Here is a 23,808-nt window from a genome sequence, read left to right as displayed (position 1 = left end):
TTAGCTTTTTCTCAGGTATTTCACATCTTTTTGATAGTTTGCTCAAATTTTCTTTCAACACATTTTCACATTTTTTTCAACATTTTTTCACATTTCTCTTTTACATTTTCAGGAAAGACAACAGCTTGAGGAGAAAATGCGTAAACAAGAAATGGAGATTGATTACCTAGCACCATTCCTCGCCCAGATCGGTGACCCAGAAAAGATCACTAGACAACAGGCCTACAAACTGAAGGAAGATTGTCTTGCTGATTTGAAACAAAGGCTTATTGATAAGGCTAACCTTATACAAGCTAGATTTGAAAAGGTACATTTATATCAAGTGATTTCTGCATCATTGTTGTGTCTTTTGCCTCATTATGCTCCCCTTGGAAGAAGAGAGGGTATGTTGTTTTGCCAAAGTTTGTTGGTCTGTCTGTGTTTTAAATTGTAATCAACCTAGTTTTTATTCAACCCCTTAAACTCAAAGGAGTAGTTGCCCTTATTGACTACAAGACCTTTATAGCTTTTTGCATCAGTAGATTAAGGTCACTCATATATTCGTAATATATCTCCACTAATTGAATAATTGGCCGGCATCATTTATGAATATATTATATTTTATAAAACATCTATCTGTCTGCCTTCTCAGTTCTGTTCCGTATTTTTTGCATTTAATGTCAAACTAAAAACAATTAATTTCATTTTCCTGTTCATTTGTTAGTAATTATGATTGCAATATAAATGATACCATTGAATTAAAAGTATTCAACTAGATTAATCAAATGATTCTCAAATAAATCAGAGTCGATCTGGGCATGCATTTTCATAGCTGATAGACTGCTTGATATTAACTTGATTTTAAATACCCTAAAACTAACAACGATAAGTCTTGTCTTTACCAAAAACTTAATAGCTTAGTTTACTGACTTGAAAAAATAATTGTTGAAATAATTTCCAGTTGTAATTCAAATTTGAAGACTTGATGGCTAGAAAAAACGTTTCCCTTGACAAACATCTTTAATTTAGATTATAAAATTTCTCTGTAATTATGTAAACCTAAAATGTCTATCTTTCCTGAAAATGAATATTTAAAGTACATAATATTATATGGAGCTCTGGAATTCTCAAACATTATTTGTTAATAGACAAATAGTAGCTACAGGACTAGATGCAAAACAGTAAAAGATATGTGACATAAAAGAAAGCTTTACAACCTTTTTGCACAATTCAATCAGAAACCAGCCTAATACTTCACAGGGAATGTTTCCTTGTACAGCAAAGGCCACTTACAGGCATATTTTTTGTTCTTTTAAATCATGCAGGTTTTCCACTAAAATTCAATTTATAATAAATTATTTTCTTCCTTTTTTGCAAAAATATTGTGTTATTTTTCCCAGTGTGTTAAAGAAAGACCCCCTATTTTCAAAAATGCTGCTTCATTGTTCGCTGTTGAAACAATAGATTAAGTTTACTTTAAACTCATTTATATGTCTATTTATAGTAACATACATCACATTCTGTTCCCTCTTTTTTAGTACTTCAGTAATCATGTATCATTGAAATATATCCTGATGAATGTCTTGAAAGACCAAAACCTGTAGATCCTAGAATAAACCAGTATACAAACCATCCTGATGTTTGACGAGCGTTCTCTCCTTCTCTTGATTTACTTGTTTATAAAAGTTAACTTTGATAGAAATTAAGTTTTGATGCACAGTTCATTGATATTTCTTTACAAGTTTCTTGTTTAACTTGAGAAACGCAGACGGCAAGAAACATAGAATTGTCGGCCTTTGATAGTACTTTATAGATAAGTCGGCCTCCATTAAACTTAAATATTTGTTTTGTCTGTTTCTATTATTTCCTTTTTCATGACACTATTCACATTATACTGTCTTGTGGTGTAGATAATTCTTTCAAAAATATTGTCTGTGGAATAAGTCTGTGAAGCTGTGAAATTTATGATGATTTCATGAAGTTCTGTCTTGCAAAACTGTCACTTATTGACTTAATTTCATCTTATTGAGGGGAGACATATAGCAGAAATTTTACCTTCAGTTGTTAAGTAAAATTTAGCTTGAATGCAATGAAAGCTGGTTAGATTGTTAATGTGCCACTCCAAAGTTTTTTCTGATACCATATCAGGAAGTATAGTTGAAATGTTTGGTTTAAACCAATGAGAGTCAGTCACAATAATTAATTTGTCAAGCTTTAGCTCCATTATTTTTTTTTTAAAAGTGAAAGTTTGTATCTTCAAAACTGCTGAAGGGAATGTTTTCTGTGATTATGTAACATGATGGGTACAGATCTCATAACTTTGTTTTACCATTTTACAGAGTTATGTTCCTTTTCTTACTCAAGCCTACTGTCTCTTGTTAATTAAAATGATAGATTTGAACACATATTTTATCATTTATCAAAATATTGGGTGGAATATTTGGATGGAAACACAATTTGAGACCACATGTTATTTAACTTTTCTCATCCAAACAACTAGCCCATAATTATTATTTACATTTCACACTTTTGATGTATGTGTATGTTCATAATAATATATATGTGTATATACCGAAGGTAAAACAAGTTGAGCAAATCAGATTTATTCTTTGATTGTGTCTGAATTATGTTTTACACTTAGCCCTCTGATTTTAATGATATAATTGCCCAGTTTTGATTTTTGAACTTTTTTCAGTATCAAAAATAGAAGTTGAACTATCATCACTAGAGCCTTGTCAAACAGTACAAAAGTGCAGGATGACCTGGCTCTATACTGGTGTGCAATGCTTTATCCTTTTCCATTCTAGCAGGTTAAGAGTTAATGCATTTCTCCCATTATTATTGTAACATATCATCATCATTATTATTATTCATGTATTGTTATTTATTGTATGACTTGTAGGAGACACAAAAACTACAGAAGAAACAAGCCTGGTATCAGCAGAACCAGGTGTCTATGTTGAAAGATGATGAGGAATCTTACCTGGAATATTGTAGTCAAGCCATGTTCAGGATACATATACTAGAACTTAGACTTAACAGGTATGTATCATTTTATATGCCAACTTTATTCTAAGGTCATGTCCAGTGTTCATATACTCAGAAAACTTTTTCAATTATTTCAAATGTATAGTTCGTGACCTTAGCGCAAGAACAGGTTACCTCCTTATAATTATAGTTCAATAGGAGTTAACCTGTTACTGCACTAGTGACGATTTTGTATGCTCTTATTTATTATTTATATACTGTAATGTTAGAATGGAATTTAATGTACAATTATTTTATATCAATCAATATTTCAAAACTTATGAATTTCAAAAAAAAAAAGATTAATGATAGTATACTATATAGAAACTCTTATTACAGGGAAAGGGGGATAGAAAGAGGACACTTTTATCATTTTCTACTTTCTATAATTCCCGGGTGTACACTCTGTAACCAGCCCTCAGACATAATAGCATTGCAGTTAGAATTGTCATTTTCTTACTTTTTTCTAATTTTGAAAGACCTTAATTTGAATTTGAAATGTCAAAAGTATATCTATGTAGTCTAGAACACGATTGCCCTAATCAAATTTATAAATATATTTCAATTACTGTTGGAACATTTGGAATGGAATTTTCTGAATATTCCTTGGAGTAGGCTATACATTAATTGTGGAAAATATAAATTGCAAATACGAAAAAAAAAGATGTTATTAGCATTTTAACATTCAGACAGTCAACAGGGAGTTGCCATAATAATGTCATATATTCTGAATAAGGCCATTACAGAATTTATAATTTTTTATCCCACAGTCCCCATTGTTGCATTAGTTGTATTTAGGCCAATTTCAAATTACTAGTATTTGTTATTTGATGAAAAGAAAGTTAAAGAATTTAAGTAATGGATGCCTATATATGACAGAAATGTAATATTATTAAGTAAAAGGTATCAAAAAGTATAATGATTGATTTAACATGTTTTTAGAATCCAATTGTTAAGACAATGATACTAGCAAGTTTTAGCTGTTTATGGTTATAAGAGTAAATATATTCATAAAAAGAATTTATCAACCATTTAGTTGGCATCATAGTCTATTGTTGTTGTAGTTAAATATTTCATTTCATTAATGATAAACCATCTATAAAAGTGGTGCTTTGCATAAGGTACATAATCAAAATTAGGCTACAAGACCTTTTTTGATGATATAGTATCATAATTATACATTACGAATATCAATGATTAGGGGGAGCAATCCTTTTCACTTTGGAATTGATGTCTGCATCACACTTTTGAATAAGTTGTCATACTATACTAATTTTTTCTTTGTCCTTTGAGGTATATGCTTTAAAACTTGGAACAGTTGTTTATGACCATCATCCTTACTTCTAGGCAGGAGGACGTTACTCTGTCAAGGATTTTGACGAAATTATGCTACTTTTTCCACTTAGAATTTGGTGAAGTTTTTCATACCCAATAGATCTAGTTATGTAGGACCTGTTCTGATTCCACTATCAAGTACTTGTAATAGTCATGCATATTGTTTCATGGACAGCTCATGTTTGTACTTGATATTTATCATCAAATCAGATGTGTTAAACTCATTATTCTTGTCTTTTTTTCAGACACAAAGATCAGGCTCCACACAAGTACATGATGCTTGAACAAACACTGAGACAAGACCCAAGACTTGCTGAATATTTCTAAACTGTTTACTTCTTTATCTTCTTGCATACTTAATTGTAGAATGCATGAAATAAAGGAATGTTTACTGACTCAAGTTTAATCTTAATTAGACAGTGTAATTGGTGTCAGAGACAGAGTTAATTATACAAATAATTGATTTTTTTAGTACAAAACTATGAGATGAATATAATATTCTTGGCTGAACAAAATAGTAGTCATTTTGGCTAAAATTTTACACTTTTACAAGTTTCGTAGCTTGATTGGCTATGGAATGACTGGCAAAATATAACTGCTAATTGTAAATTCAGAGTATTGTACCAGCTTTTTCTTTGTTGTTTACATTCCTAAAAATGTGATATTTTTGTGTTGAACATTATATTTGCCACAAATAATTGAATGTAATTAGCCCAAAAACATCCTGTTCATTGTTGTTATTTGAAGGAGATTGGACATATTTTCCATTTTTCCATTGTCTTAGTGAATAATCTTCTGTGAATGGTAGATAAATGTCACATGATTGGTGTTTTAAGAGTATGTTTTCTTTTTTTTGAATATTCTTATTAAATGGTTAACAGGACAGTCCACTGTGTGTCGTTTTTTTTCTTCTCCAAAATAAGGAGAGAAAAATTGGTTACTGTTTCAAAATGTGATATCTTTTATGAGAAATTATTATGTAAGCTGCATTTTGTATAGCTTATTCTGTGATATGATTGTAACATATTGTGTATGATATATTTGTGACAAAGTTGAATAATATGTTGTTAGGTCGAAATTATGTGTGTTTTCCGTCCATGAAAATAAATATTTATTAAAAATAAAATAATCTTTACATAATTGCATCCATTTTTGTTATCAGTTATTGTATTATATGTCCAGCCATTTGTTTTAGCTCAAGTGATCGGGCCCCGTGTTCACAAAGATTTAAGGATCAGGATCAATTACTTAAACATTCGCCATTACTTATCCTCATAGATTAAATATTCAATATTAACTTGATAAAGCTGGACTTGAAATAGCATGTTTTTGAAATTTGATAATTAATTTATTGTTATTTTTACAAGATACGGGCATTTTACAGTTGATCCAAATTCTGATCTTGATCCTCATTTTGATCCGATTTTTTTTTTTGCATTTGTTTCGTTATTTGTTGATTTTATCCGAATATAGGTTGGTTTCTTTGCAAATAAGCAATTATTTACATTTCGAAAATGTACCGTTAAATTCTAGCATAATATCAGTTTTAGTTTTATAAAACACTGAAAATAAAATCAGGATCAGTTGATCCTGGTCTTTTCTTTGTGAAAAGGTGGTTGCAGTTAGGATGATCATGCATGTTGCCGGTCCATCAGCAATTTCTCTTGTACTACTAAAGGAAGATCACAGTTCCATTCTTGAATTGGCCAATTTGCTTATATGTTACACATGAAAGGGCCAAATGAAGCATATTTTACTTTGTCTGCACCATTTAAGTGTCAATTTTTCAGTTAATTTCAATATAATTTGCAGGAAACTTGAATAACTAGTAGATTAAACCGGCCTAGTTCCATAGTGCTTTGCAGAGGTTTGGCCCCTGAAATGACTAAAATCTGGTAAATTAACCTTTGTAAATCACTGCAGTTTCATTATATCCCCAAAAACGAAGTTTGGGGGGGTATATAGGAGTCACCTGGTGGTCGGTCGGTCGGTCGGTCGGTCCAGACGTCCGTTGCATTTTCCTTGTCCGGAGCATGACTTGAAGACTAATTATTTGAATTCAATATAACTACACACAATGGTCAAGCACATTGAGAGGAAGTGCAGTGCACAAGAACCATAACTCTATCTTGACTAATTACAGAGTTATTGCCCTTTTGTTACTTTTCCTTGTCCGGGGCATAACTTGAAAACTACTGGTTGGAATTCAAAACAACTTCATACAATTGTCAAACACAATAAAGGGAAGTGCAGTGCACAAGAACCATAACTCTATCTAATGTAATTACAGAGAGTTATTGCCCTTTGTTACTTTTCCATTGCTTTTTTTGTCCGGAGCATAACTTGAAGACTAATGGTTGGAATTCAATATAACTACATACAATGGTCAAGCACATTGAGAGGAAGTGCAGTGCACAAGAACCATAACTCTATCTTGACTAATTACAGAGTTATTGCCCTTTGTTACTTTTCCTTGTCCGGGGCATAACTTGAAAACTACTGTTTGGAATTCAAAACAACTTCATACAATTGTCAAACACAATAAGGGGAAGTGCAGTGCACAAGAACCATAACTCTATCTAAAGTAATTACAGAGTTATTGCCCTTTGTTACTTTTCCATTCCTTTCTTTTGTCCGGACCATAACTTGAAGACTAATAGTTGGAATTCATTATAACTTAATACAATGGTCAAGCACATTGAAAAGAAGTGCAGTGCACAAGAACCATAACTCCATCTTGACTTATTACAGAGTTATTGCCCTTTGTTACTTTTCTGTGTCTGGGGCATAACTTTGAAAACTACTGGTTGGAATTCAAAACAACTTCATACAATTGTCAAACACAATAAGGGGAAATGGCAGTGCACAAGAACCATAACTCTATCTAAAGTAATTACAGAGTTATTGCCCTTTGTTACTTTTCCATTCCTTTCTTTTGTACAGACCATAACTTGAAGACAAATGGTTGGAATTCAATATAACTACACACAATGGTCAAGCACATTGAGAGGAAGTGCAGTGCACAAGAACCATAACTCTATCTTGAATAATTACAGAGTTATTGCCCTTTGTTACTTTTCCTTGTCCGGGGCATAACTTGAAAACTACTGGTTGGAATTCAAAACAACTTCATACAATTGTCAAACACAATAAAGGGAAGTGCAGTGCACAAGAACCATAACTCTATCTAAAGTAATTACAGAGTTATTGCCCTTTGTTACTTTTCCATTGCTTTTTTTGTCCGGAGCATAACTTGAAGACTAATGGTTGGAATTCAATATAACTACATACAATGGTCAAGCACATTGAGAGGAAGTGCAGTGCACAAGAACCATAACTCTATCTTGACTAATTACAGAGTTATTGCCCTTTGTTACTTTTCCTTGTCCGGGGCATAACTTGAAAACTACTGGTTGGAATTCAAACAACTTCATACAATTGTCAAACACAATAAGGGGAAGTGCAGTGCACAAGAACCATAACTCTATCTAAAGTAATTACAGAGTTATTGCCCTTTGTTACTTTTCCATTCCTTTCTTTTGTCCGGACCATAACTTGAAGACTAATAGTTGGAATTCATTATAACTTAATACAATGGTCAAGCACATTAAAAAGAAGTGCAGTGCACAAGAACCATAACTCCATCTTGACTTATTACAGAGTTATTGCCCTTTGTTACTTTTCTGTGTCTGGGGCATAACTTGAAAACTATTGGTTGGAATTCAAAACAACTTCATACAATTGTCAAACACAATAAGGGGAAATGCAGTGCACAAGAACCATAACTCTATCTAAAGTAATTACAGAGTTATTGCCCTTTGTTACTTTTCCATTCCTTTCTTTTGTACAGACCATAACTTGAAGACTAATGGTTGGAATTCAATATAACTACATACAATGGTCAAGCACATTGAGAGAAAGTGCAGTGCTTAAGAACCATAACTCCATCTTGACTTATTACAGAGTTACTGCCCTTTGTTACTTTTCCTTGTCCAGAGCATGACTTGAAAACAACTTCATACAATGGTCAAGCACAATAAGGGGAAGTGCAGTGCACAAGAACTATAACTCCATCTTGACTTATTACAGAGTTATTGCCCTTTGTTACTTTTCCATTGCTTTTTTTATCCGGAGCATAACTTGAAGACTTATAGTTGGAATTCAATATAACTTCATACAATGGTCAAGCACATTGAGAGGAAGTGCAGTGCACAAGAACCATAACTCCATCTTGACTAATTACAGAGTTATTGCCCTTTGTTACTTTTCCTTGTCCAGAGCATAATTTGAAAACTACTTTTTGAAATTCAATACAACTTCATACAGTTGTCAAGGACATTAAAAGGAAGTGCAGTGCACAAGAGCCATAACTCCATTTTGACAAAATACAGAGTTACTGCCCTTTGATACTTTTCCTTGTCCAGAGCATAACTTAAAAAGTACTGGTTGGAATTCAAAACAACTTCATACAATGGTCAAGCATAATAACAGGAAGTGCAGTGCACAAGAACTATAAGTCCATCTTCAGTATTTATAGAGTTATTGCCCTTTGTTTCTTTTCCTTGTCTTTCTGGACTTATTACAGAGTAATTCAATAAAACTTCATCAATGGCCAACCACATTGAAAGGAAATGCAACATACAAGAACCACAACTATATTTAATTTTACACAACCATAACTCTATATTTCAATTCTTTTACAAGGTATTTTGTTACTAGTAACATCCTCATTTCTGAAGCAGTCTTGTGGGGGTATTAATCACATTTAGTGATAGTTCTAGTTTTAATTTTGTTCAAACTTGAGCAGAACGTGAATTACTAGTAGAGTTTGGTCTCTTGATTAAAAGAGCCATATCCTGTTGATGTATAAAGAATCCCTACAAGGGTGTTTTTATGCCATGTCTATGTCATAATAACTATATTTTTATATTTTGTTTATAACAGTCACACAACTTTGATCAGCAAAATAATAAGATTTTTTTGTTCCCTCTGATTTAGAATCATTAAGGACCCTTAAAGTGTCTTCTATACTTAAAAGCCCTTAGAGGGTCAAGCAATTGCTTTTCAGCTCATCTGAGCTAGCTCAGGGTGAGCTTTTAGGATCGTTGAATGTCTGTCGTCGATCCACATTGGTTCGTTAACACTCTAGCCGACACATTTGTGCCTCAATCATCATCAAACTTTGTCAGGATGCTTCTCTAGGTAATTGCTCAAATGAGTTCGAACATGGGTCATATCGGATGAAAAACTAGGTCACAGGAGCTAAAAATAGAAAAATCTTGTTAACACTAGTGGCTACTGTTTTGAACCAAATATCCTGGAAATTGGTCTGAAAATTGTTTTGATGATTTCTAGGTCAAGTTCGAATATGGGTCAACTGGGGTCAAAAACTAGGTCACACCGCCCAAATATGGAAAAAAACCTTGTAACCACTCTAGTGGTCACATTTTTGACTCATTTGTCATCAAACTTGGTCAGGATGCTTGTCTATGTAATTGCTTAGATGAGTTCGACTTGGATAAAAAGCTAGGTCACAGGAGCTAAAAATAGAAAAATATTGTTACACACTAGTGGCTACTGTTTTGATCCAAATATCCTGAAAAATGGTCTGAAAGTTTGTTTTGATAATTTCTAGGTCAAGTTCGAGTATGGGTCATCTGGGGTCAAAAACTAGGCCACACTGCTCAATTATGGAAAATCCTTGTCAACACTCTAGTGGTCACATTGGTTTGACTCACCTGTCATGAAACTTGGTCAGGATGCTTGTCAAGGTAATTGCTCGGGTGAGTTCGATGGGTCAGGTGAGCGATCTAGGGCCATTGTGGCCCTTTTTATTATATGATTTTACTGAAATTAGCAGTTTTATTTATTTTTTTTATGAAAATATTTGATTAATACTTGGTCAAACCAGCACACAGGATGAAATATTCACGTGGAGAAATTCATGTTGCAGTTCCTGACACTTGTAAATTGCAACAGCCATTGATGTTTAGTTGTACACATATTATTGACACATGATGTTGATTTTATATTTTAAATCTTGAAAAGTGTGATTCCTCGGACGCAATGGAAACAATAATTACACAAAGAAAAAGTAGTTTTTCTGTACAGTTATAATGGGTTTGTATTAATAAAATTTCATTTTGTCATGTTTGAAGTACATGAAAAACTATAAATACAGACTAGGATGACAAACACATTTGAAGATTCACACATACATTTGTGTATCTTACCCGTCTTACCAAGATTCAATAAATATACAACATATTTTTTTTATATTGATATGTATTACACTTACACCTCTCTTATTATAGTTATACTGTCAGTTCATTTTACTACATTAAAATTTGCTGATGAAAATACAATGAAACAATTTTCAACTAAAGGTATTCATACTCCCGGATCTATTTTCAGTATTCAACACGAAATTGCTTTGACGTTATAATTATATTGATTTGCCTTTTTGGTAAAAAAAAAACAACAAAAAACAAAACAACAACAGTACGTTAGGTGCCCATCGAGATGTGATGAGGTTCATAAGTTCAGCTTTAGTAATTCTAAAATGACATCCCCAATTTTTCTTATTTTTCACTCTAAGTTTTTTTCAGGGATTTATTCTAAACTTCAAATATGATTTCCATATAACCAAAGGTTTCAGAATGCTTTAGCCCGCTTCAGAACCTCTTCTCATAGACTTAATATAGAAATCGGAAGATATAACAATGTGCCGCGAGATCAAAGGATCTGTTTATCATGCAACATGAATATATTAGAGAATGAATACCATTTTCTGTTAGTTTGCCCCAAATATAGAGAACTAAGGCGTAAATATTTGAAGAACTATTATTGTCACTGGCCTACGTTAACGAAATTTTTAAAAAATCTTATGTCTTCTACATCAAACGCACTATTATAAGTTTGTCGAAATTTATATATTTTTGCAACAAAATTACGTGTCTCCTAATCATAACTTTATGTATATGAAATGCTTTTTTTTTTAGGTAAACAGAGAATATACATCAATACACATCATTTATACTGTATAGTTTAAATTTAACACAGTGTCCCCGTATAGTATTGAAATGTTTATGTTATACACATAAAATCGTACTTCGTAAAATGTTTAGAAAAAATACTATGTATTTGTCTTTACAGTACTCTTCTGTAAATGATATAACATGCATGTCTTTCTATTATCACTGAACTAGTTATATTTTGTATGGCTATAAACTTGTTATTTGTTTTATGCCAATAAAATTATTTGAGTTGAGTTGATATAACACACACATCATAATGTGGTTTAATTAATAAGTGTGTAATGATTTTTTTCACACTTATCTCCAATTATTTTTTATTTTGTTACTTTTATCTTCATTGGTACTAATGGTATCTTAAGATGATTGTCCCTTGCCATCATTCACACCATGTATGACACAGTTGATAACACGCAACTTTATTTATTAATTTAAGAGCTATCTTCTCTTTGAACTAAGAGTTTTGATATAAAATGTTATATTATTTATACTCTTATCATGTTTGTTACTGGAGAGAATTACTAGTATTTCAATTGTTATCTTTTCCATTATAACATATAGATTAATTGTGATATTTTCTATTCCACTTTCATTGATATCGTCACATGCGTGTAACGTGGTGCAAAATGTTGGACATATGAATATTTTGTTAATATTGATACAAATATACATTTTAAGCTCGACTATTCGATAAGAATAAGTAGAGCGAGCGTCGGCGTCGATGTCGGCGTAACCACTTACGTTAAAGTTTTTGTAATACCTCAAACTTTTTCAAAGTCCATTGACAAATGGCTTTGAAACTTTACACACTTGTTCACCATCATGACCCCAACCTGAAGACAGGAGGAGCTAACTGTATCAAGCATTTTTATACGCCCGTTTGAAAAACGGGACGTATTATGGGAACGCCCCTGGTGGGCGGGCGGTCGGTCGGGCGGGCGGGCGGCGTCCAATTTTGTCCGGAGCATATCTCCTACATGTATGAGGGATTTTTAATGAAACTTCATAGAAATGTTCACCACTATGAGGAGCAGTGTCGCGCACATGAACCAGGTCTCTAGGTCAAAGGTCAAGGTCACACTTAGAGCTCATTGAAAAAATGCTTGTCCGGAGCAAAACTTCCACATGTATAGAGGGATTCAATATTACTTGGGCCACAATTGTTCACATTGTAAGGCGGATGTGTTGCGCGCAAGATTTCAGGTTCCTTGCGGCCAAGGTCAAGGTCACACGTAGAGGTCAAAGTCAGATAAAAATATGAAGATGTGTATATGGGACCATTTTAGTCATCATTTATTGAGGGATTGTAAAACAAATGGTCTCATTATCAAGACTATGGCTGTTATACATATAATTTAGGTCAAAATATACCAAGGTCAAGGTCACTAAAGATGATGAAATATTCAGATTTTGTCCGGAGCATATCTCCTACACGCATGGAGGGATTTTAATGAAATTTTCATAGAAATGTTCAAGCATTATGAGAAGCCATGTCACGCACATAGAACTAGGTCTCTAGGTCAAAGGTCAAGGTCACACTTAGAGCTCACTGAAAAACGCTTGTCCGGAGCAAAACTTCCACATGCATAGAGGGATTTCAATATAACTTGGCACAAATGTTCACCATTGTGAGGCGGAGTGTCGCGCACAAAATTCAGGTCCCTGCAGCCAAGGTCAAGGTCACACATAGAGGTCAAAGTTAAGATAAAAAATATGAAGATGTGTATAGGGACGATTTAATCATCATTTATTGAGGGATTGTAAACACAAACATGGTCATTATCATGACTACGGCTGTGACACATGTACTTTAGGTCAATATATGCAATGTCAAGGTCACTAAAGATGGTGAAATGATATCCAGATTTTGTCTGGAGCATATCTCCTACATGTATGGAAGAATTTTTATAATACTTTATGGAAATGTTCACCCACCATGATATGTATTGCTCCATGCATGATCCAGGTCTCCATGTCAAAGGTCAAGGTCACACTTAGAGCTCATTTGAAAAAACGCTTGTTCCGGAGCAAAACTTCTACATTCATTGGGGAGATTTCAATATAACTTGGCACAAATGTTCACCATTGTGAGGCTGAGTGTCGCACGCAAAATTCAGATCCCTGCGACCAAAGTCAATGTTACACATAGAGGTCAAAGTTCAGATAAAAATTTGAAGATGTGTATAGGACCATTTAGTCATCATTATTGATGGATTGTAGCACAAATGGTAACTATCATGACTACAGGTGTGACACATTTAATTTAGGTTAATATTTGCAAGGTCAAGGTCACTGGAGATGATTAAATATCCAGATGTTGTCCGGAGCATATTTTTCTACATGCATGGAGGAATTTTAATGTTACTTTATAGAATTGTTCACCACCATGAGACGTAGTGCCCTGCACATGAACCAAGTCTCTAGGTCAAAGGTGAAGGTCACAGTTAGAGCTCATAGAAAAACGCTTGTCTGGAGCAAAACTTCTACATGCATAGAGGGATTTCAATATAATTTGGCACAAATGTTCATCATTGTGAGGCTGAGTGCCGTGCATAAAATTCAGGTCCCTGCGACCAAGGTCAAGGTCACACATCCTGTGCATATCTTCCCTACTGATTTGTTTTAAGGTTCATTTAACAACACAGTGCCAATAATAAAAACTTGCTTGCTAAATAACACTTATCCATAATGCCCCCATCTCCATCTAAAGCTTTCGTAAACGGGCGTATTTTGTGACTATGGCACCCTTGTTACAGAATTATGCCCCTTTTTTAGATTTAAAATTTACGTTAAAGTTTTTGTAAGACCTCAAATATTTTCAAAAAGTCCATTGACATATGGCTTTGAAACTTTGCACACTTGTTCACCTTTATGACCCCAACCTGTAGACAGGAGGAGGTAACTGTATCAAGCATTTTGACAGAATTATGCCCCTTTTTCGACTTTAGAGTTTACGTTACAGTTTTTATAATACTTCAAATATTTTCAAAGTCCATTGCCATATGACTTTGAAACTTTGCACACTTGTTCACCATTTAAACCCAACCTGTAGGCAGGAGGAGGTAACTGTATCAAGCATTTTGACAGAATAATGCCCCTTTTCAACTTAGAATTTACAGTTAGGTTTGCATACCACCTCAGATATTTTCATATTCTATTGAAACAAGTTGAAATTTTATACTCTTCTTTGAGAGCATAATAGGACTCTCTCCAAGGCCTATAACTGTAACATAGATTTAAAGAAAAATTTTGTCCTTTTGTTATTAAATCAGAAAATTTTACATAATCAAGGCTCTTTTTCTATCAAGCACTAAGAATAGTCGAGCATTGCTGTCCTACCGACAGCTCTTGTTTATATTGTCTTTGTTTGCTGCGCCCAGTGTTTAATTTGTCGTATGGGTTGTCTCCTCTTACACTTTGCTAATGTTTAATGTCATGTAAAGCTAAAACATTCCCACATCTCACTTACTCCAGTGTTTTAAATGTTATAGATGAAACATAACTTAAACCAAGTCGGCACTTTTCACATAATAATTTGGTTTTGTAACTTTGGGGACCTATCCTTTTCTGATATTGCCACGGGAAACTCTGAATTCTCACGCCAGGAATAAAAGCCTTGTTGTTGAATTATAGATTTATGTTACATATGTAATATTATTCACTCATATATTGTGCACTACTGCCCCGAATACAATTGTCTGTTGACATTCTGATAATTAAAAGGCACTCATTCTTAGAATATATCTTTATAAATAATGTACCTGCCATCGTCATTTATATTTATTCATAATAAAGTAGTTTGTCAAAATTCATAAAATTGATTCAGAAAGAAAATCTTTGAGAATTGCTGCACTAAGATCCGTTTTTAAATAGAAATGACTGGCGTGTACTGAATATTCGGGATGATCCTTAATATGAAAGGATTATAATTGATGGCAACCAATTCCAAAATTTAATCCTATTGTATGTTTTTACTAAGAACAAGGGCGTCTTGTTTTCTTGAAATCACTGAAATTAAGTCATTTGTTAATTAAAAGCCAGATATTTTTAATCGAATTTACGCTGCTCTGAATCTGTAACTGCTGATCATAATTTCGAGGGATTTCAGTATCGAAATACAAAAAATGATTAAAAAGCCTGCTCAGATTGTGCGGACATGCAGATCGATTGACCTGGTTCTGAATTGGTGATAAAAGATTTGATTTAGGATCCAGCAGATTGAATGTTAATAAAAAAAAAAAAAAAAAAACAGGAACGAACGCTGAAAAGCGTAATTTTCTGTTGCATTCTATGTTTAAAAAGGTGTCTGTTCTTTTTTTGTTTAAATAATTATCGATATACATGTATATATAAAAAAAATCAATAATTTTTTCTTTCATTTTCCCTTTAGAGAAATGTTTCGAAAAAAGAATATCGGATATAACATCTCACGTTTTATCTAGGTTCCAATTTAGACATGGGACATATTTCCGAAATTTGGACAGAAATGCAAATATGACACTCGTGTACATCAGACTGGAGTTTCCGTTAATTTTACCCATGCCGGAAATTTCATCTGGATGAGTCGCTTGATATACAATAGCATGCTCACAGGCACTTGGTTTCGGGATAAAAAGCCTTTTGAAGGGTTTGTAGAACTCAAATTTGATTGAATGTAACGATTTTTTAACGTAGATATCTCGATTCTAAATTCGACATTTTTCCGATATTACTAAAAAACACATGTTTTTTTTATCCCGAAACCAAGTGCCTATGAGCATGCTTAGGATGACGTACTTTCGCCATTATGAATGAACGCTGTTGTAATAAAATAGTTACAGGAATAGTGATGGAAAATTGTTTTATTGAAAACAGAATTTAAACTATGATGGAATGTGCAAGAAAATATCTGACACATGTTTGCGGTTCGGAAAACCCGCCCCGAGGGGACCCGCCCATTGGGCGGTAACGAGGCTTGCCGAGGTAAAGTAGAATAAAAACATAGCAAAATTATTGAACTTGAGTATTTACTTTCAAAAATTGCAAATGAATCTGTTTGTTTTAAGCTAGCAGTAACCATTTCCTTTTCATGAAAAGTTGAAATTTTCTCCGTCTTGCTGATGAACAATGAAGAATTATGTCGCGACATTTTAAGATGCCTCTTAAACACAACGATAATTACTCATTAAATATGCAACGCTGTATCATCAAAATTTTATTAGAAGTCAATGTGATATTATACAATTATTGACTAGTGAGCCATTGAATATGATGTGATATTCACCGGCAGATGACATATTGACCGAGGCGATAGCCGATGTCAATATGACTTTCTTATAATAATTGTTTTATTATATGAATAGGCTAAAAAATTAAAAAAAAAATCACAAAAGTACAACCTTATCATTCATAATACATGTACAAATTTTGCTTTGTTGAAGCGTGGGAAAAGAGACGCACGTGTTAGGCGTGCAACGACTACACGAACGCTGCGCATACAAAAATAATTCAAGTTTATACTCATCATTGCGGTGTAACTTTTAAGTATAATAGTAAAGAAATATGCCATAAAGAACAAAAAGCAACAATTATTTTTTAATTAACACGCGTAATTAACAGTCTACGGTGTATGATCATTGAAAATGAGTCTCAATCTATTTCTAGACTGGGAAAATCCAATTCAGCCAGTGAACATGATACTACACCCAGTAAATATGATTTTATAAAAAGTTCTGTTGACTACTGTTTGGACCAATGAGATTGCAGCTATATTTAGATCATATAATAACAAATATTAATTCCCCGAGACAGATAATAAAATACCACATAAAATATATCAGCAATAACGACAAACTTTGATCGGATATAATAATTATAACTAACTTTTCATTACATGTGATACCTTTTTCCATTAATAATCGCTTTGTGCTCTGCAGGTTCCAGAAAAAGAAAAGCTACTCCGAAAGTTCAGGTCTAATTCGTTTTTTTGGAAGGCGATAAAAAGCCTTACAATGTCATCTTAAACGTTCAGGGGGAACATTCGAAAATGTATAAATCAGTGTTGCGCTGTCGTTGTAGGCGGGATATTTCTGTAAAATTGTTATGTTAGTCCAACAATTCAAAGCATCGCCGTATACTTGGATGCACTCCGCAAGACGTTGTATATTCTTGGAAAAGCGCTCCTGTTGGCGTGACGAGATTAGATACATTGACCTTTTACTGAGTTCGTAATGTATGGGTTAATACAAAAATCACATCGGCCAAGATTAGGGGGGATTAGGGGATGTTGTAAAATTTTAATACTATTGTCGCCTAGACAAAAAAGAACCACTGTTGCCTTATGGACAGGTACGATGTCACGATTTCATTTTGTTCCATCATTCCTATACCTATCGAGCAAATATTGATGCATTAATAAATGACATAATTACTTGCGCAACTGCATAGCTGGAAATTTCTTTTACAGCTGCTTTTATTACAGCAAAGGCAGAATGTAAAGTCTAGGTGTGTTTTTTGATGACTACTCATAGCTGTTCCTTCTAAGTGAATGTGTTTTTCGGGTGAGAATTCAAAATACTTATGAATATTCTTTCGAAGTTCTCAAATCGCCGCCTACCAGTACAATTTTAGTATTATTCAAACCAGTTGAACAGCAAAAAGAAGTAGCTTTTGGACATTTTTACATATGCATGTAAAAATATAATATATACACATCACAAATTATATACACATTTCATGCATGCAAGAAATTTCGTAAATACACATAAATACGAACTTCTGAATGTATATAAAAAAAACTTTGCATAAAACTACATGTATCTAGAACTGTCCATAAACTTTAAAACTGCTTAATTGTCATTTCTCATAACTTTTTCTTTTACTTTTTGGTATCCTTAAGTCTGTTTCTGTACTTCTTTTTCTTTAACATTATTCAAATAAACTTCAAGACAAACTGTTGAAATAAGTCTGCGTACTTTTGATGCACTTTGTAAACAATCATTTTGTACTTTTTCGCGAGTTTTGTACAGTTTGTATTGGAATTTCATTTTGTCAAAGTTGACGTACACACATAAATTTTTTCTAAAAATCGTATATACCATACTATTCAACAGTCCCCATTCGATGCAACTCGAGATCGTGTGAATACAACTTTGCTCAAACAACTCGAACAATACAACTGAACTGACAAGGACACTCGGGGATGTTTTGTAGATTATTTTCCAGGACCATAAAAATTATAGCACGATGAGAGGCTGTTTCGTTATTTGTTATTGCTGTAAGGTTTTAAAGCGCCCCGAATTTGTACTGCTCATATGCGAGTTTCAAGCTTTGCTTGTGGAGAGAAACCTCAGGTGCATCTCCATGCCCCTCCATCTACTCCATGCAATATTTCAGGAACGAACATGCATGCACCTGAATAGAACAACCAACGTTCGATAAGCTAGCTTAATAGTTTCTCACATGAAAGAGTTAACAGTTTTTATTTGAAATAATCATATCAATTATAACTTTATGTCTTATAATTAGAAGATATTTATTAATTATCAAATAATAATATAAATTAAACAAATTATACTGAATTATTATTGATAGCACGGATATTACGCTGATTTGGTCTGCACTGGCCGCATGGTTAAATCAGTTGCCATCAGATGAGTAAAGGTTAATATGTGATTCTTATCATCATTCAGTTTAATGGTACATATGCTATTTGTTTCATCGTATTTTTCTGTAGTTATTTGTTTGTGTATGTGTATCTGTTTGCGTTCATATGTATCCGAATACATTTTGTGTTCTTGTTTTGCTCCACTAATTCATATTTCTAGTTTGCCAAACGCAATGGTTGTTTTTATTTGCTTAATGAATGATGAAACTGAAAAAGATAACAAAAATGAGAGTTTGACATTTGATAATTATACAACCTGCAGAGCATGAAAAGGTTCTTAAGTATCACAAAATCAGTTTATTACCTGTAAAAACACATTTGTTTGACATTTAAATATCAGAAAGATAATTATTATGAAATTTAAGCTATGAAAATGGGACCTAAATGACATTAATGACAAAATCAAAAACATATCAAAGTTCTGAAGAAAGAAGAAGAATAGTTCCATGTAATATGGAAGCTTTAAATTTGTTATGGGCTATATATAGTAAGTCTTCTGTCTCCGCTGTTTTCTACAGTGACGGAAAGGTTTTTCACCATTTGTGCCATCAATAAATCAAAAGAAATTCATTATCATGAAAAGTCACATATGTTTTGTAGTTTGTAATTCTGTTTAATATTATATGCGATTCGAAACTTAATTTATATAGGTATAATATGTTAAGAAATTGATTGATATGCTATAAGGTTATGTTTGTCATAAGAGTAATTCATTATTCACTTTCTTCCGTCCGATAAAAACACTCGTCTGTATAACGTTTTATCTTGTTTGGTTTATTATGTCTATTATTACCAACTGCCAAATTGCTATTGTACATTCGACATTGTACTTCTATAGTTCTCGAGTACATATTTATTACGTCTGTTGTAGCCATAACTATGATGCGGCGATTTTCAATTTTCAACCTCATATTTTATTCAATAACAGCAATCATTTAAAGAAACAATATGGTAATATGTAATGAGAAATAGTTTATCTCAATTTACATAAATATTAAAGCAGTGCACACTATTTAAAACTGTAGTTTATAACGAATGTTTGGTTACGTTCTAATGCTGTATATATTTATCAACGTAATTACTTATTGAATACCGTTCATATAACTGTATTAACCCTTTACCTCACATATACGCGAATCAACGCACTTTCGACTCCCCCTCTCTCAGACCTCAAATAGTGAAAAAAATGTCCTGTTTTGGCCCCAAACGCATGTTTTCGTTTGAGAAATGTTGATAAAAAAGTGATCACTTTTTCGACTCCGCCCCCATCAAAAAGGTACATCAGGGGGTTGCCAGAAGGGTGATGAGCCCCCTTCTGTTTGGGGGGGGCTGAAGGGAGTCGGCAGTCCCCCTTATCGCCAAGAAAAATTTGGACTGGTGAGAGGCTAAAAATGACCCAAGGTCGATCGTAAGGTAACGTGTAAACAACGCTGAAAAGCTTTTCACTCTATTTGAATCCATTGAGAAGTTGCAGCACTTTGAAATCAAATTTGATGGAAAAATCAAGCAAACTATTGATTTTTGAGATGTCCCCTTGTTGCCATGGTAACAGGAAATTTAATGACTGAGCATGTTGTTACAAAGGCAATGGTCCAGTTAACATTTGTGCCAAGATGGATTAGTATTGAAGAAGTTTTTATAGTTTTATAGCAATTTGAACTTGTAACAGGAGACTTTTCAATGAAAACAGCCATTTTTCACAAAATGCTCATGCAGAAATGGGTTAAACTAATATTGAACATTTAAAATATTTGAGGGGCATTACATGATTATAGTATATTTGATATTTAAAGTCCGATCTAATATTAATTTGATAGTAAAACAGGCAATTTAATTTTGAACAACTCTTAAAATTATATAGATTTCCATACATATCGGTCTTATAATCTTTGTTCCGCCCCGCCATTTGCAACAAAAGTACGAGTTATACATATGCAATTAATTTTAAACATTTATAAAAAGAGACATTTTATTTAAACTTCACACTTTTAATAATTAAACCAAGTTCTTTCTTATGGTATTAAAACTTGCAAAGATCATTTGTTGCGATACAGTACATAGACAATATATATAGCCATAAAATATAACCACAATGCCGCTAAAAGACTTTGCCATTTTTCAAACTGGACAAAACCATTCGTCATAAAAAGAAACTTGGAAATACATTCTTACTAGTGTATACTCAGTAATTCATATAAATATCTGTCAAACCGTACCTTAACCAATTTCGTATTTTATATTAAATGAAAGGTGTGCTTTGCACTTAGGTGTCATATTTAAGCAGTATCAGCTAGTTTAAATCCGTCTTGGTTATGCCTCTATAAATATTTCATTTCCGCAGTGTATAAAACGCATAAAAAGTCTGACTTTGGCCGTCAGTCCTTTGTTTTTAATCTAATTCGACAAATAATAACCAATGATAAGGAGTGTATATACCAGATGTACCCAGTAAAATTTATAGTTTCAAATATCTGACTTTTGAAGTAAACATTCATTTTAAAATTAGATTAAAACCCAAGTAACGGACAATAAATCGTAATTGGCTTGTTTTGTTCCAGTCCAAATAAAACTAACTATCCTTAACCGGTATATCTGATAGAAAATATTAACAACAAACTTCATTAGATGTTTTTGGTCTCTAAATGAGACTAACTGACTGGCCGGTCATGTATTTCAATTTCAATACAATTACAATTACAAATATGTAGATATAATTTTCATTTCTTAAGAATTATTTATCTTTTAATCATTAAAAAAGACATTATTCAGCATATAAATGTATCATCAACACATATTTTCTGTTTATGAGTCATACCCATAAGTAATTCTACACTTGAATGTGACGAAGCCGGGAATAAACGATGTAACATACAGAACCCTACATGGACGGTCCGCATCTCGCTGCATTTAATCAATTTGTGGTTAGAGTTTAGATGATAAAAAGTTTTAATGTATAATTGGTGCATATGTGTTTAGTGTTCTGTTTTCATATACTCGGAAAACTTGATCAATTATTTCAAATGTATATTTCGTCACCATAGTGCAGGAACAGGTTACCTCCTTATATAATTCAATAGAAGTTAACCCGTTACTCCACTAAAGTTTCAATTTTGTTTGGCCTTATTTATTATTTTATAATAAGTAATGTTAATAGTAATGTTAGAATGGGATTTAATGTAGAATGATTTTATATCAATCAAAATTTCCAAATTTATGAATTAAAAAAAACGATTAAATAGTATAACATTTATATAGAAACTCTTGTTACAGGGATAGGTGGATAAAAGAGAACACATATATCGTTTTATACTTTCTATAATTCACTGGTGTACACTCTGTAACCAGCCCTCAGACATAATAGCATTGCAGTTAGAATTGTCATTTTCTTACTTTTTTCTAATTTTGAAAGACCTTAATTTGAATTTGAAATGTCAAGAGTATGTCTATGTAGTCTAGAACACGATTTCCCTAATCAAATTTATAAATATATTTCAATTACTGTTGGAGCATTAGCTACGGAATTTTCTGAATATTCCTTAGAGTAGGTTATACATTAATTGTGGAAAATATAAATTGCAAATACGAAAAAAGAGATGTATTTCACATTTTTGCATTCAGACAGTCAACAGGGAGTCGCCAAAATTATGTCATATATTCTTAATAAGGCCATTACGGAATTTGTATTTTTTTTATCCCACAATCCCCATTGATCATTAGTTATAATAAGGCCAAACTTATTATTAGTATTTGTTATTTGATGAAAAGAAAGTTTAAGAAATTTAGTAATTGATGCATGTATATGACATACATTGTATATGTTACATTACTAAAGAAAAGATATGAAAAATATAAAGATTGATTTGACACGTTTTTAGAATCCAATTGTTAGACAATAAGTCTAACAATATTAACAAGTTTTACCTGTTTGCGATTATAAGAGTATACATGTATTTATAGCCTCTATAAATAGAATTCATCAACCATTTAATTGGGGTCATAGTTGTAGTTCTATCTTGGTTGTAGTTAAATCGCTTGTTTCATTTATGATAAACCCTTTGTTAAATGTGGTTCTTTCAGTCGAATTATGCCACCAGCACATTGTTCTTGGGATAGCTCTTGTTTATACTTGATTTTATCATCAAATGGGGTGTGTTTTAAACTATCATTATTTTTGTCCATTTTCAGACACAAAGATCAGGCGCCACATAAATACATGATGCTTGAACAAACACTGAGACAAGACCCAAGACTTGCTGAATATTTCTAAACTGTTTACTTCTATCTTCTTGCATACTTAATTGTAGAATGCATGAAATAAAGGAATGTTTACTGACTCAAGTTTAATCTTAATTAAAAGACAGTGTAATTGGTGTCAGAGACAGAGTTAATTATACAAATGGGATTTATTTTTAGGACAAAATTTTGGGATAATAATAATATTTTTGGCTGAACAACAAAGATCATTTATGCCAAAATCTTTCACTATTGATTAAAATTTTTGTAGCTTGATTGGCTATGGAATGACTGGCTAAATATAACTGCTAATTGTTAATTGAAAGTTTTGTTTCTGCTTTGGCTTTATTGTTTACATTCATAGAAATGTGATATTATTATGTTGGATCCTTTATCTGCCACAAATTCTTGAATGTGATTGGCCCAAAAACATCACGTTTATTGTTGTTATTTTGAAGGAGAATGGCTTTTTCCATTTTTCCCTTGTCTTAGTGAATACTCTTCTGTGAATGGCAAAATATCCAAACAATTTGTGTTTTGAGAGAATGTTTGAGG

At 32.7% G+C, this 23,808-nt stretch overlaps 1 protein-coding gene across 3 annotated transcripts in view; it reads left to right on the top strand.

Moving 5' to 3' along the window:
* Positions 1–23,412, top strand: part of LOC132721651 (dynein regulatory complex subunit 7-like) — a 43,081-nt gene extending 19,669 nt beyond the window's left edge. For 2 of the 3 annotated variants that reach the window (XM_060705980.1, XM_060705978.1), the window contains 3 exons: positions 113–307; positions 2,882–3,021; positions 4,587–5,486. In XM_060705980.1, the coding sequence (XP_060561963.1) occupies positions 113–307; positions 2,882–3,021; positions 4,587–4,668 (417 nt within the window). In that variant the 3' untranslated portion in view covers positions 4,669–5,486. Of the gene's footprint in view, positions 1–112; positions 308–2,881; positions 3,022–4,586; positions 5,487–23,205 lie in introns of those variants that run through there. The other variant, XM_060705979.1, reaches the window with a different exon arrangement.
* The last annotated feature ends 396 nt before the right edge of the window (positions 23,413–23,808 follow it).

Source organism: Ruditapes philippinarum, unplaced genomic scaffold (genome assembly GCF_026571515.1).
Source record: "Ruditapes philippinarum isolate M1 unplaced genomic scaffold, ASM2657151v2 ctg562_1_1_1_1, whole genome shotgun sequence".
Taxonomy (NCBI): Eukaryota; Metazoa; Mollusca; class Bivalvia; order Venerida; family Veneridae; genus Ruditapes; species Ruditapes philippinarum.
Note: the sequence above shows the minus strand (reverse complement) of the source record. Positions and strands in the feature narration are given on the sequence as shown.